At 30.5% G+C, this 15,845-nt stretch overlaps 4 protein-coding genes across 4 annotated transcripts; 2 read left to right on the top strand and 2 right to left on the bottom strand.

Moving 5' to 3' along the window:
- Positions 1–7,351: 7,351 nt before the first annotated feature.
- On the bottom strand, positions 7,352–8,686 carry BO66DRAFT_416271 (E3 ubiquitin-protein ligase RNF103; the record flags this gene model as incomplete). The annotated part of the gene is made up of 3 exons (XM_025649588.1): positions 7,352–8,005; positions 8,062–8,491; positions 8,547–8,686. The coding sequence occupies 3 exons, from the start codon at positions 8,684–8,686 to the stop codon at positions 7,352–7,354; spliced, it is 1,224 nt and encodes a 407-aa protein (XP_025497793.1).
- Positions 8,687–9,561: 875 nt separating this feature from the next.
- cyp3 (putative peptidyl-prolyl cis-trans isomerase) lies at positions 9,562–10,337 on the top strand (the record flags this gene model as incomplete). Its single annotated transcript, XM_025646189.1, has 4 exons — positions 9,562–9,631; positions 9,756–9,901; positions 9,955–10,092; positions 10,146–10,337. 4 exons carry the CDS (start codon positions 9,562–9,564, stop codon positions 10,335–10,337), a joined length of 546 nt encoding a protein of 181 aa, XP_025497792.1.
- Positions 10,206–13,831, bottom strand: BO66DRAFT_396555 (alanine--tRNA ligase). Its single transcript, XM_025648501.1, has 6 exons — positions 13,683–13,831; positions 13,471–13,616; positions 13,384–13,410; positions 13,282–13,317; positions 10,813–13,221; positions 10,206–10,719 (listed from the first exon to the last, which is right to left on the bottom strand). Exons 1-6 carry the CDS (start codon positions 13,774–13,776, stop codon positions 10,546–10,548), a joined length of 2,886 nt encoding a protein of 961 aa, XP_025497791.1. The 5' UTR covers positions 13,777–13,831; the 3' UTR covers positions 10,206–10,545.
- BO66DRAFT_386494 (uncharacterized protein) lies at positions 13,693–14,871 on the top strand. The gene is made up of 2 exons (XM_025646187.1): positions 13,693–14,157; positions 14,252–14,871. Exons 1-2 carry the CDS (start codon positions 14,046–14,048, stop codon positions 14,710–14,712), a joined length of 573 nt encoding a protein of 190 aa, XP_025497790.1. The 5' UTR covers positions 13,693–14,045; the 3' UTR covers positions 14,713–14,871.
- Positions 14,872–15,845: the final 974 nt, after the last annotated feature.

Raw genomic sequence — 15,845 nt, 5'->3', positions numbered from 1 at the left:
TATATAAATTTTTTTAAAATATTTAAAGATAGGTTTATTATAGACTAGTCTAATTAGATTAGTCTTAATTTATTTATTTTCAAATATTATATTTTTTTAGATATATAAAATAGATACTAATTTTATTTTTAATATATATTTTTTATATTTTTTTAAGATTATTACTTTTTTTTTATTATTTTTACTCTCTGGTGGAGTCGGGGGTGGTATTAGTAAATAAATAAAATTAATACTTTTTTATTTTAAAACTATTTAATTTTAATATAATAAATATTTTATTTTTTTTTTAGAAAATTATCTAATTTTTTAGTTAGATTATTAGACTTAATTTTATATTTTTTAAATTTATAGATAATCTTAAAGTTAAAATATAATAGAAATTCAGATTATTAAATCTATTAATAATTAAAAAGCTTAATAAATATAAAATATTGTAAATTATAATAATTAATAATAATTTAAATTAAAAATAATATTTTTTCTAACTCGAAGTATTATTCTTTAAAGTAATAAATAATAATAAATAGTTTTTTATTATAAATCTTATAATTATATTTAATAGAAGTATATTTTTTAAAGAAATATATAATAAAATATAATATTTTATTATTATTATATTAGAATAGGACTTTTTTTAATATATAATTAAAAATATTAGTTTTTAAAATAATATTATAAATCTAGTTAAATAGCTGTAAAATTAGTATATTAATAAAAATATTTTTTAATTTATTAAATATTTTTTAGTAATTTAGGATTTATATAAATAAGACTTTTTGTTATTAAATATATAAATAGAATAATTAATTTTAAAAAATTATAAATAAACTAATAATAAAAGTTCCTAAAGCCTAGAAAAACTTATATATTAATTATATAAATTGAAATAAATCATTTAGCTATAGTTTTAATTTTTTTAGATTTATATAAAATTTATTATAATTTATAACTAAATTTAAAAATTTAGTTTTAAATATAATAAACTTATATTTAAATAACTTAATATAAAATTCTATTTTTTTTTAATTTTTATAGAATATAGCAGATATATTCGGAGTATTTTTTATAAATATAATTATAAATTAGAATATTATTTAAATAAATAATATAAAATATGTTAAAATAGTTTTTTAAAATAGTTTTTTAAAATATTATTAATATATTATTAGAATATAGCAGAGGCTCTGATTAGTCTAAATAATATTATAAATATTTTATATAATTTTAAATAAATTTAAAATATAATAAAATATTTTTAGTTTTTTTTAATTCTAATATTATTAAATATATTAATAATATTAATTTTTATAAAATACTTTATCTCTTTTAGATTATTTAGAATTTTTTTTATAAGTAGAAGCGGATATCTATTTTTTATAAAAATAATATTTAAAATATAATAATTAATATAAAATCTTAGATTTTTTTAGACTTTTTTATAAATAGTACTAAAAAAATAATTAACAATAAATTAAAATAAATAAAGTCTTTTTTTAGATTTTTTAAAAACTATTTTTTTAAGATTTACAATTTATTTTAAAATATTTTATATAAAAAACCGAACAGCAGGCTTTTTTTATTTTTTAGAATAATAATATAATTATATTTTTAGTATAATAATAGCTTTTTAATTTTTTTAAAAAAAAAGATATTCTTAAAGTTCTTAAATTTTTTAAATAGAATTAGTTTTTTTAGCTTACTAATAGACTCTAATATTTTATTAATTTAATTTATTATTATTATAAATATTAGATAGTTATAGTATATATAAATAATATATATAACTAATAAAAGTAAATAAATATTTTTTTATTAAGATTTTTAAAAATATAATATTTTTAAAATAGACTTTTACTAGTATATTATATAATACTTCAATTTTTTAAAATCTTAATAGAATATTATAATAATTCTAACAGTACTAGCTAATAAATTAAATTATATATATAAATTAATTAATATAAAAATTATAAATTTTTAGCTATAAAAAACTAAGAATGATTAAATAATAAGTAAAATAAATAATTTAAAAAAATATATTTTTTTAATATAATTATAAATTTTTTAGATTATATAGATATAATAAATAATATAGTCCGACTTTTTTAAACTAACTATTAAATTTTATAATTATTTTATAAATTTTTAGAAGATATAATAATAACTAATAGACTTTAGTCTAACTTTAGTTTATTGTTTTTAAAATAAAATATTCAATATTAATTATAGTATAAATTAAGACTTTTATATTCTTAGAATTTAAAATAATAAAAATAACTATTAAATTAGTTTTTTTAAACTTTTTTAATAAGAATTTTTCTAAATATAATTTTCAAAATAATATATAATTATACTAAAAAATCGGCTTATTAACAGCTTAAAATAAACTTAATTTTTTTAATTATTTACTAAAATCGGACGAATAAAGGTGTTTAGATTATAATAAAAAATAAAATTAAAAAATTATTCTAAAAATTAGTATTTTTAATTATATATTAAAAAAGTCCTATTTTAGTATAATAATAATAAAATATTATATTTTATTATATATTTTTTTTAAAAAATATATCTTTATTAAATATAATTATAAAATCTATAATAAGAAACTATTTACTCTTATTTATTATTTTAAAAAATAGTATTCTAAATTAAAAAAAATACTATTTCTAATTTAAGTTATTATTAATTATTATAATCTAAAATATTTTATATTTATTAAGATTTTTAACTATTAATAGATCTAATAGTCCAAATTTCTATTATATTTTAATTTTAAGATTATTTCTAAACTTAAAAAATATAAAATTAAGCCCGATAGTCTGACTAAAAAATTAGATAATTTTTTTAAAAAAAAATAAGCTCCTGCTATACTAAAGCTAAATAATTTTAAAATAAAAAAATATTGATCTTATCTATCTGCTAATACCACCCCCGACCCTATTAAAAAGTAAAAATAATAAAAAAAATAATTTAAAAAAAATATAAAAAATATACCGAAAATAAAGTTAATATCTATTCTGTATATCCAAAGAAATATAATATTTAAAAATAAATAAAACTTATAATTGTGATGGCCGATCAAACCAACTGGATTTCATTAGTATAGTACTATTTAAACAAAATCTTAAGTATAAAAAGAAAAAAAAAGAAAAATAGCTATATTTCCCGCAGTATTATATTATCTAAATATAATATAAATAAAACAAAAAAATTAAATAGATTAAACTAGTTTTCATTTATTATTTAATTTAAATATTTTTTATATAGTTTTTATATTATTCTCTAAATTAGTCTTAACTATTCTTAAATAAAAAATATCTTTATAATCTTTTTTATTATTATTTTTATAATATAATTATAGACTGCAGGCATTCTATAAAATCTAAAATAAAATTATTATTAAAATAATTAAAATTAAAGATTTTTTTACAGCTATTTTTAGTTAGATTTTTAAATATTTTAAAAAATTAGAGCTTTTTAAATAAAAATTATAAAACTTTTTTAAAAATATAGAAATATTTTTTAGATTTTTTATTAGATATTATAATAGGTCTGCTTCGTTCGAGTTTTTTTATTTAATATAATATATTAGATATTTTTAATATATATAAAAATTAAGAATTTTTTTTATTTTATATTTTATATTTATATTTATGTTTATTAGCTCTACTTAGTCCTAAATTTAATTTAATAATAGTTTATTTATTAAAATAAATTAAAACTTTTTAGAATAAAATATTAAATATATTTTAATATTAGCTGATAGTTATATTTAAAATATATTCTTTTTTTATTTTAGAACTTTATATAAGCTGTATTATTTATTTATTAGCTTTTTAAACAGCTGTTTTTAATTCTAATTAGAATAATTAAGATAAATTCTACTTTCAGCTTAAATTAAAGTTTTTTTTAATAATAGTTAGCCTGTATAGCTTATTATTTTTAAAAATTAATAATGTTAATTTTAATAAATTTTTAAATATTTTTAAAATAAATTATAATATTATAAATATAGATAATATTTATACTTTTCTATCTAATATTTATTAAAAATTTCTAATTAAAAAATAATTAAAACTAATATTTATATTTTATTTAAAATAAGAATATTCTAAAAAATATATACAGCAGATATACTACAGTAAAGTCTATTATTAATAATAATTCTAATTAATTATTATAAAAATTATTAATAATCATAATAGTATATATCTATAAATTTTTATATATTATTGAAAAATATATAAAAATATAATACTATATATATAATAATAAATTAATATTTTCAATAAAAAATATTTATTCTATATACTAAGAATATTATTATATAAAATATAGCCTGGTTATTTATTAAATCTATTTATATCTAAATAAAACTTTTAAATATTATTATTTTGAATAGAAAATTTTCATTTATTTAAAGTTCTAATAAGAGTTTTATTATATTTTTTAAATTAAACTAAAACTTTTTATAGTATATTATTTTTTACCTAATTAATTTCAAAAACAATTTTATTTATTAATAATTTTTATAATAACTAATTAGAACTATTATTAATAATAAACTTTATTATAATATATCTGCTATAAACTTTTTTAAAAATATTCCTACTTTAAATAAAATATAAATACTAGTTCTAATTATTTTTCAAGTAAAAATTTTTAATAAATATTATGTTAAAAAATATAAATATTATCTATATCTACAGTACCGCGACCTGTTTTAAAAATATTTAAAAATTTATTAAAACTACTATCACTAATTTTTAAAAATGAATTATATAGACTAACTATAATTAAAAAAACTTTAATTTAAGCTAGAAATAAAATTTATATTAATTATTTTAACTAAAATTAAAAATAGTTATTTAAAAAACTTATTAATAAATAATATAGTTCATATAAAATTCTAAAATAAAAAAATATATTCTAAATATAATTATTTACTAATATTAAGATATATCTAATATTTTATTCTAAGAAACTTTGATTTATATTAATAAACAAATTATTATTATACTAAATCAAGAATTAAATAGAACTAATAAATAGAAATAAAAATATAAAATATAAAATAAAATTCTTTTAACTTTTATATATATTAGAAATAGCTAATATATTATATTAAATAAGAAAACTCGGATAGAACAGATCTATTATAATATTTAGCAGAAAATTTAAAAAATATTTTTTTCATAACTTTTATCTAAAAAACCCCAGTTTTTTAAAATATTTAAAAGTCTGATTAAAAACAGCTGTAAAAAAATTTCAATTCTGATTATTTTAATAATAATTTTATTTTAAATTCTATAGATTATATACAGTCTATAATTATATTATAAAAATAGTTTTAAAAAAGACTATAAAAATATTTATTATTTATTAATAATAAAAAATTATCTGAAAGATAATATAAAAATAACTCTATATATCTTATTTATTTATGTTGTTTTATTAATTTTATTTAATATCTTTACTATATTTATTTTATCTATTTATATAGCTGTTCTATAATAGATAAGCTGTAGATATATATATTTTACTCTTATTTTTTTTTCTTCTTTTTATATTTGAAATTTTATATTGTTAGCACCAGATTGGTAGAAAATGAACTGATTCAATCGGCCATAACAATATAAGAATTAGTTTTATAAAAATTCCATTACTTTAAATTAGCTAGATTTAGAAATATTTTATTGAATATATAAAATATATGAAAATAAAAGAATAAACTATAAAAAAACAACTATAAATATTTAAATTATCATCTATAATAATAAGATTTTTAAAGAAATACTAATAAATTTTATTATTAGTTTATTTATAAATGTTTATAAGAGTCTAACTTATAGAAAATATATAATAATATTATAATAATAATAGACTATTTAAATAAAACAACTTATTTTTATTTGTAGAATATTATTTAAAAAAGCTTCTAATATTTTTTAAATAAAAACTTCTAGATTATATAAAATAGTTATAAAAATAATTACTAATTATTGAATAGTTTTTATAAAAAATTATAATTAGATTTTATTTATATTTTTATATTTAAATAAAAATTAAATATAGCTTATTACCCGCGAACAAATGATTAAATAAAAAATTAAATAATTTATTAGAATAATATCTATAAAGCAACATTAACTTTAAATAGAATAATCAAATAAAAATATTATTATTTATAAAATTTATATATAATAATTTTTTTAAAGATATTTATTAAGTATTTTTTGTTTTTTATAATTATAATATAATATCTGTGAATTATAATATTATAAAGTAGTTGATTATTTCCAAAATATAGATTAAATATATATAAATATAAATATAAAAAACAGATAAAAATAAAAGAAATAAATAAGAAAAAAACAAAATATAGAAACAGGCTGACAGAAAGACATGGAAATATTAGCAAATTTCTTAAATATATGAATATCTTTATACTGTCTATAAAGTCAAAGATTCTATTATAATAAGTTTTTAATTGTATAAAAATAATTACTATAAGATCTATATCATAGATTAAAATTAGTAACGAATTTTAAATATCTAATATATTTAGAAATCTAATATAAGAAGTTATATAAAGAAGACTAAAAATCCTATTACTTAAAATCTTATCTAAATATATAAAACATAATAGTTTTCTATATATAAAGATTTTTATATTATTTATCAAACTTAAAGATTCTGCTATAATAAGTTTATTATCATATATAAATACTTATTATAAGATCTATACTACAGGCTGGAATCAGCAACTAATCTTAGAAATCCAGCAGATTTTAGAAATCTAATATAAAAAGCTATATAGAAAAGGCCAAAGGTCTTTCCGCTCAAAATCTTATTCGGTATTATAGTACATTAATATAAAATGATTAGTAAAATAACAAAGTACTACCATACCACTTCTGCATAGAATAGGATGAACTTAAGTAGATGCCACGGAGCACCCCTAGCCTATCCTAGGTGCTTAGATTGAGTTTTTCCACCCCTCGGTAATTAAAAATAATGGGAACACCTTCGTCTGAGTTTGTCCCACATAGCACCAACCCTGAGGCATACATCTGGGCTTCCCAAAGTGATTGTTGTGCTTTCAAAGACACGAAGTACTACTCATCAAAGAGATAGATCCACGGAATCTTAGGGTGTGTGCACTCTTCCTCAGCCGGAGTAAGCGACAGCTTTGTTCGTTAGGTGCCTTGGAGTGACAGATTTCATAAGTATCCGTGCCAAACTGGCTATAGAAGTTATGGGATACTCCAGCCCAAATTCTGGACATGCGAAGCCGACATGTTATAGACTGACTTATTCATGCCATTAATAAATGAAAGGCAGCCACGGCTCAAACAGCGGGTCCAGCCTCAAGCTGACCGAGTGTGCGATTATAACCCGGTGACCCAGTAACCACGGTACGTCGCTCAGGGCCATTCACACCGCGGCTTTGCCTAGGAGTCCGTGGGCGAAAAGGACCTGAAGAGAATAGGCCAAGTCTGCTGCTGCCTCGACCAGGCCGTCGCGCTATGTCAGCTGTGTTATCTATATCGTGGCCGTCGTCAACGCCAGGTCTTCGCCACTGTCCGAGTCGGGAGAAGGCGGTCCTGAATGTCGGTAGCACTTCCCGTGCACGCGGTGGCACTGTAGGAGGCCCAGCGCTACTGATTCGGCCTCCACCCAAGAATACAGTTTGAGGATAAGCTGGCGCGATGAGACGACGGCCGGTGCGTTCTTGGTCGATGGCAGATTCACGAGTTTCCGCACGTGGCTTTGGGACATAGTAATCCGCCTTGCATAGTGGACAACAAGCTCTTCTACCTGTTAGCCAAGGGTCGACACATGAGGCATGAAAGGCGTGGCCACAGGTGAGCCCACGTATGTCATCATCGTCCTCAATAGAATCAAGACATATGGCACAGGTGTCACCAGGATTCGCCAGAAGTTCGGCGGGAACAGCCGTACGTATTTGATTTCCGACGTCGTCATCGTCATTGTCCGTGGGCTGGGAGGACGGTCAGCCAAGAGCAATATTTTCCGAGGTTTGGTACTTTCCCTAACATGGGTTTGAGTTCCGACAAATCCAGAGCTCCCCTTTTCCGCTTTGTCTAGGGGCACTTCTTCTTTGGTCCGAGACACAGCGGATTCAAGCTGTAGATTATCGTTCAACTGGGGTGTTGGCGCGGCAAGCGCGTCAAAAGATGCGGTAAAGCGGCCATGGCCATCATCTAGGTTATGATCACCGACAATGGAGGCTGCGATACCACCGGCAGTAGAGAGACCTTCGTCAGCGCGGCAAGAACGCCAAGCTTTGTATTTGACGAGTGGGAAACGCTCGTTAACCTCGTCCATACTCATCAACTTCTTTTCGCGCCGTCGCCGATGTGTCCGAGGCATGGCTAGTAAATCTATGGGTTCCCCTGATTCTTCACCGCGAATCTGTCGATTCCGCTGATTATATCGGAAACAATACTTGACTCCAACGATGATCCTATAGCAGCGATTAATCCCGCACAAGTATCCCAGCAAGAGCGACAGGAGCACACCATAGATTTGTAAAAACAACACCGAAACCAAGTGCAACAAAGAATAGCAATGGTGAGCTTGTAGGGCTGGTATTGTTACTGGCCCCATTATGATCAGTGTTGGTTGCACTGGGAGATGAAGTAGTTGGTGTCGAAGACATCTTGTCCAAGGAAATGTAATAAAGTTAAAAGTATGAGAGGTATTGCCTCTCGCAAATCAAGAAGGCAAACCACGAGGAGTCAATTCAGAAGACAGTCCGTATAATCATGGGAGGGGGAAGGATTCCTTGTATGGTGTTAATCGAGTCAAGGCTACGCCTTCAGACTGACATTATAGTCTCAAAGGACGAAACCCACGGTGGCAATGCAGCTCATCTAGGCGGAGACCACAGGGGAGGAGGGACGATGGAAGAAAAGAGCCACAGTTCAGCACTGATTCAATTCAAGGTAAGAATCTGAAAACCCTGTCCAGGCATGGAGGAGACATGGATCGTGTACGCCGTACATTTACCACCGGAATAAGATCCTAAGGGAGGGTTCCTCCACACCAGGCTTGCAAATGGCTGAGGTTGCAACAACAAGTCACGAGACAAGTAGTACTATGATATTAGTTAGAACGGTGCCGCAATGACTAACTTACAGCCGGCCTGTAGTTAGTTACTGTACCCATTTATGTAGTCAGCAGGTTTTAGCCTTCTGTTCACCTCGCTACACCCACAGTTGCTAAACATCCCATTACAACAACATGAGACAGTAGAAGGAACATTGGGGCGATTTCGGAAAAATGCTCAGTTTATGCCGGTTAGATAAAAATGTACTACTCATATAGATCTGAACGTGTAAAGTGGGGAATGATGCAAATTTCCCAAAGCTAAGACCAGAATGTACTTGTTGGTATTCCGTAGTTCTGCAATCTTGAATTCTAATGTCTTGTGCATGTTAGCCACAAGCAGAGTGAACTCAATACAAACATAATTCCGCCCAGCTTGGTTAGTTCCATATAACAAATACGGGGGAAAGAGAATCAAAGTCAAGCATGGAGCAGGACACTAGCTTCCCCCATAAAGATGCCAACCCAGTGGTTTTCTTCGATGTGGCCCTAGGAGGTAAGTCGGACAGGAGTGTTTCTAATTCGTATAGCCAAGTCACACCCCTGAGCTTGGGCAGGCTCACCACGGAAGTACCATCTATGTTTTAGGTCAATGTCAGGTTACTAAACAAGGAATCTAGGGGAGCCTCTAGGTCGAATCAAGATGGAGCTTTTTGCGAACGTCACTCCGCGTACAGCAGAAAACTTTCGTCAGTTCTGTACTGGAGAGAATAAAAACTCCCAGGGGCGATCACAAGGATTCAAGAATTGCAAATTTCATCGCGTGGTTTGTCCAAATTCGAGTTTCACCTCTTCTGTTCCAGAGCTGACTTGACTAAGATCAAAGATTTCATGATCCAGGGAGGTGATTTTATCAATGGCGACGGGACAGGTTCCTGTACCATATACGGAACTTCCAGGTTTGCGGACGAGAATTTTTCACTTAAGCATAAACATGCAGGCATGCTAAGCATGGCGGTATGTTTCTAAACCTTTGACTAGAATAGCGAGCTTGACTACTGACAATATAGAACTCCGGCCCTAACACAAACGGGTGCCAGTTCTTCATAACCACTACTGCCACCCCGTTCCTCGATGGTAAGCATGTTGTTTTCGGCCAGGTGGTGGACGGGATGGAGATCGTGCATATGATCGAAAATACACGCACAACCAGAGACAAGCCCAACCAGGATGTTGTCATTATGCAATGCGGCGAGATGTGATGAATTGTAGTTCGTGCTGGAAAGCAATTACAAAGCTTAAGAAACATCCACTTTACAAAATCCAAGTATTTGTGAATAACACTGGGAGTAATGTTGAAGAATTATGCTTGTCAAAGACATGCATCCCTCGTGGGAGGAAAGGAATGTGAACAGAAAAGCCCAAGTAAATCTGGCAACTTTTGATGGCGAAAATAAAACTGGAAACATTCTAGAGTTTGAACTTAGAGAGATAGTCGCATGCCAGATTTATGGCTTCATCAACCTTATCAGGGTTCACGCCGTTGCCAACAGAAGTGGGACCCTTGCCTCCAGCCTTGCCTCCGACTGCACTAGACACAACAGTGGCCCACTCCGTGGCAGAAGCGCCTTGATCACTTGTTGCCTAACGATAAGCATTCAAGTTAGCCGCACAAGAAGGAACTTGTCAAGAAAGGAAAGCGAACGGCAGAAGTTGGGTTTAGGGGGGAGCGTCTACCTTAGAGACATGACAACCATGTGCTACACGGCCTTGCTCTGGGCTTGCAGCCAGGACATAGACGGTCTTGTCAGACAATTTTGCCTTGACATAATTAATCGCTTCGCTGACAGCTTTAGCGTTGGCGGAAATAGGAAGCTGAGCCACAAGCCAGGACTTGTCGCTGTTTGCTGGGTCCTGGAAATAGCTAGTAACACTTTCGACAGCGGTTTTGGACTCAAGCTTCTGCTGCGCCTTTTGGTCATCGAGAATCTGTTTATTGATGCGAGCGAAGCGTTCTCGGAAGCCAGACTTCTGGAGAGCTGAGATTGACAGCTGATTCAGCTCCGCCTGGATCTGCTTTGCATCCTTCTCTTTATCCGAGCCAAGGGGCATGGCCTCAAGGCGATCGAGACGCTTCCTAAAGTCCTCTGCAAGGCGCTGTACGGTGTGCGCATCTTCCCCAGTGACAGCAATGATGCGGCGAATCCCTTTAGCGATACCTCCTTCTTCGAGAATGATGAGGTCCTTGATATCACCTGTTTTCTGCACGTGGGTTCCACCGCAGAATTCAATACTCACTTCATCCCATCTCGGATCTTTCACATTTTCTAGGATCTCACCAATCTCCACTCCAACAGAGACAACACGGACAGGATCGGGATACGTTTCCCCAAATACGGCCCGGACTCCTGAAATTTGGCGAGCAGTAGCGAGAGGAACCTCTTGCGAGTAGACCGCACAATTTTGACGAATATACTCAGTCGATATCTCCTCGATTCTCGCCAGATCTTTGTCCGTTATAGGAGATTTGTAAGAAAAGTCGAACCTAAGCTTTTCGGCGGCAACAAGGGAGCCCTTTTGCTCGATACCATCACCCAAGACTGACTTTAGCGCGAAATTGAGGATATGTGTGCCTGTATGATTATTGCGAATTGGCCACCGACGGAGTTCATCGTACTCGCAAATAACCGTATCTCCAACAGCTAGTGACCCATATTTCATGAAGCCTGTGTGAAGGACATAGCCAGCATAAAGCTGAACATCACCAACCTCAAGCTCGGCTTTGCCATCAATAATAATTCTGCCGGTATCATTCTCTTGCCCACCCTGCTCCGCGTAAAAGTTGGTGCGGTCAAGAATAACTCCAAGTTGTTCACCGTCGGATATGTCTGCGGTGGACGAGTGGAATGCTTTACCTTGATAGATGGCCTTAACTTGGGCGTTGATGTTGCCCTTGCCAAATTTGGCCGTATCGTCGGTCTTGGTAACGTCACTCATCATTTCTAGCTTGCCCAAGTCATGAACGTCCAACTTGACTGTATCGGCTGCCGCTTTTTTCTGGCCCTTACTCGCTTCCTTCGCTTTGAGGCGCGCCTCCTCAAATTCCCTATCGTCGATCTGCAATCCACGTTCTTCTGCCATGATGCGGGTTAAGTCGACAGGGAAACCGAAGGTATCATACAGTCTCCAGACGTCGGCGCCATGAAGTTTCTCATCCCCTTTGGCCTTGGCTTGCTGAGCATAATGTTCAAACTGGCGCTCACCACGATCGAGTGTCTTTGCGAAAGACATCTCCTCCTCGTCGAGGATTTCCATAACGTCAAACTGCTTTTTCTTCAGCTCTGGGAACATGTCGCCGAGTTGTCCCACAACAGTAGGGACAAGATTCGAGAAAAAGCTTCCAATCTCCACCTGGAAGTACTTGCGAGCGTAGCGTGCCCCTCTACGCAACACTCGGCGAATGACATACCCACGGCCCTCGTTGTTGGGCATCACGCCATCTGAGATAGCAAACATCAGGGTACGGACGTGATCTGCGATGACACGGTACGCAGTATCTATGCCGTCGGCGTCGTCGGCGCCAAATTTCCCGCGATATTCGCGGGCTCCGGTGACATCCTTGATAACTTGGAATAGAGGTGAAAAAACGTCCGTGTCATAATTAGACAGCTTGTCTTGCAGTACCGATACGAGTCTCTCGAATCCCATCCCAGTGTCGACATGCTTGTTGGGAAGTGGCCGTAGAGACCGGTCTGACTCGCGATTATACTGTATGAAGACGTTGTTCCATATCTCAAGAACGTTGGGGTCGTCTTGATTGACAAGGTGGGCAGCATTACGCCCACCAATTCGGTCATAATGGATCTCACTGCAGGGTCCACAAGGGCCTTGATCACCCATTTCCCAGAAGTTGTCCTTCATGTTTCCAGGAAGAATGTGATCTTCTGGGACGCCCACGGATTTCCAAAGCTCCTTCGCCTCAAAATCGGGCTCCAGGCCTCCTTCCTTACTGCCTTCAAAGTATGTAACGTAGAGGCGCTGAGGATCCAGTCCATATACTTTGGTCAACAACTCCCAGGAATAGCAGATTGCCTCTTTCTTGAAGTAATCACCGAAACTCCAGTTACCGAGCATTTCGAAGAAGGTCTAAATAGCAGTTAGTGATTAGCATCGAAGTATGTGATCGTTCTAATTCGTGGCCCTTACATGGTGATAACTGTCCTTGCCAACATCATCAAGGTCCTAGATTCAGTGCAGTTAGCAAGTCTATTTCGATAACAGAGTGCAGTTATATAAGATTGCAATCACATTGTGTTTTCCTCCGGCGCGAATGCACTATATAGTAGAATAATTAGCACGGCAAGGCGCAGCAGGGGTCAGGAAAGCATCCGCCACCTTCTGAGAGTTGACTGCACTTCTAAGGTTGGCAAAGTCGGATTGAGGATCAACTGTGCCCAAGAAGATAGACTTGAACTGGTTCATTCCAGCATTGGTAAAAAGCAGTGTTGGGTCGGCGTGAGGCACAACAGGCGACGAGGGAACTATGTGTGCCCCGGAGGTATGAGCTAATTCGAAATGTTTTCACCAGAGGAAGTCATATTGCTCACCAAATGTATGGCCATTTCCCTTGAAATATTGGAGAAATGTATCTCGAACTTTTTTGGACGTCCATTCCACCGTTGACGGGTCGCTTGAAGCCATGCTGAATGATCTTATGTTGAGCTTTCCTGGTGGTTTGTTCCAAGGCGGGGGTGTGTGAAGGTGGTAGAATATTCTGGGTCTTGACCTAAAGCACGATAAAAGATGAGTCAAAGCCAGTTCCCCGTCCCACGAGAACCTGTGGATATTCATCAAGGAATTCGCTCAGTTAATACATCCTTCTTCATCCAGCAACAAATAATGGGCTCGTTTGTCGCTTGACTTTCCGTGTCTTACGTCCAATATAAAGCAAGTCAAGTACCCTGTAGCTGATGGCATTGCAACCTGGTTGTGTGGGCAATTATCGCGGGAAAAAGCGCCCCGCAGAAACTGATCCTGACAATGACCAGCCTTTGACGAAAAGGTTCAGTCATCTACAATTAAGTAAGTACATGACGCCTACCCTTAATGCGAGGAGCAACTTTAATTCTGGGAAATACTCTGGAAGATCATGTCACTGACGAAAAAATGTTTCTAGCTCCTCTGACACTTCAAGATGACACCTTGGGCCGGCCAAAGCTCGCCACGTCTCATCAGGGCGATCGGATGATGCTTGATGATACCAATCATACAATTTATATACATGACTTGGAGATGGAGCTACAAGATCTTGAAAGTTTGGACAATGAAGTAACAATTCTGTCGGGTGTGGTTGATACACTGTCTACAGTTCCAAGAATGCTGGTGGCCGACGACCAGGCTCACTGTACAGAGCTGGTACTTTACAGCGAGCCCGTACCGCTTACAGCTCCAAAAGAAAACGATAATGTCCGCAAGGCCCTTGTTGCTACTAGGGAGCGCGCCCGGCAGATTCATCATATGAAACACGGTTCCCTACACCCTCATCAATCAATTGTCCCGAATCTTGTTACAGGCAGATGTGATGGTGTTACAGATCCGATGTGCTACAATGAAATGGAAATTGATACAAATAATTAATACCAATACAGGGTATTATATGATACACCGGTACCAAGCTAAATTCCAGGGACTATTACTACACAGATACTATAAAGATGTCAAGATCTTAAGCTTATCTAATATATACTTCTACTTAGCCTCTGGTTTTATTTTAAACTTTTTCTACTGTTTTATTCTGCTGTTATAATATTTATTACAGCTATTTTATTATTATTAAAATTTTATATTATAAATTAAAACTAGTAACTTATCTTAAATCTAATATTATAAATTATTTAAAAAAATAAAAAATTTTCTATTTATTATTATCTAATATATACTTTTATTTAATTTTTAATTCTATTTTTAATTTTTTTTATTCTTTTATTCTACTATTATAATATCTACTATAGTTATTTTATTATTACTAAAGTCTTATATTATAGATTAGAACCAGCAACTTATTTTAAATCTAGTATTATAAATTATATAAAAAAGACTAAAAAGTTCTCTATATATTTTTATTTAATATATATTTCTATTGAATTTCTAATTTTATTTTTAATTTTTTTTATTATCTTATTCTATTTTTATAATATCTACTACAGGTATTTTATTATTATTAATATTTTATATTATAAATTATAACTAATAATATATTTTAAACCTAGTATTATAAATTATATAAAAAGAATATAAGATTCTCTATTTATTCTTATTTAAAGAAGACTTCTACTTAGTCTCTGGTTTAATTTTTCAATTTTTTTTATTATCTTTGGATATTCTAGAATTATAGTATCTACTACAGCTATTTTATTATTATTAATTTTTATATTATAGATTAAAACTGGTAACTTATTTCTAACTTAGTATTATAGATTATGTAAAAGAGATTAAAAAGTTGTTTATTTATTTTTATCTAAATATTTAAAAATGTCAGACTGGAAGGTCACCTGGGTATTAAAACCCTAAGCCCTAGCCTTCTTGATTCAGTTATCTGAATAAGGGCTATTGTTCTAGCCTGCTCCATTTATTCCACCTATTTATTTTTACCCCTGAATTTTTACCCCTGCATCCTTACCCCTGTTTATTAATGTTTCTAGTTTCCTATTTAGGAAGTTAGTAAACATAGGATTTGGCTTAAATAGTCTGATATTTCCTATTATTTTTAT

The sequence above is a fragment of the Aspergillus aculeatinus genome, assembly GCF_003184765.1.
Source record: "Aspergillus aculeatinus CBS 121060 unplaced genomic scaffold BO66scaffold_93, whole genome shotgun sequence".
Classification (NCBI taxonomy): Eukaryota; Fungi; Ascomycota; class Eurotiomycetes; order Eurotiales; family Aspergillaceae; genus Aspergillus; species Aspergillus aculeatinus.
The sequence above is the reverse complement of the archived record's forward strand: the minus strand, read 5'-3'. Positions and strand labels throughout refer to the sequence as shown.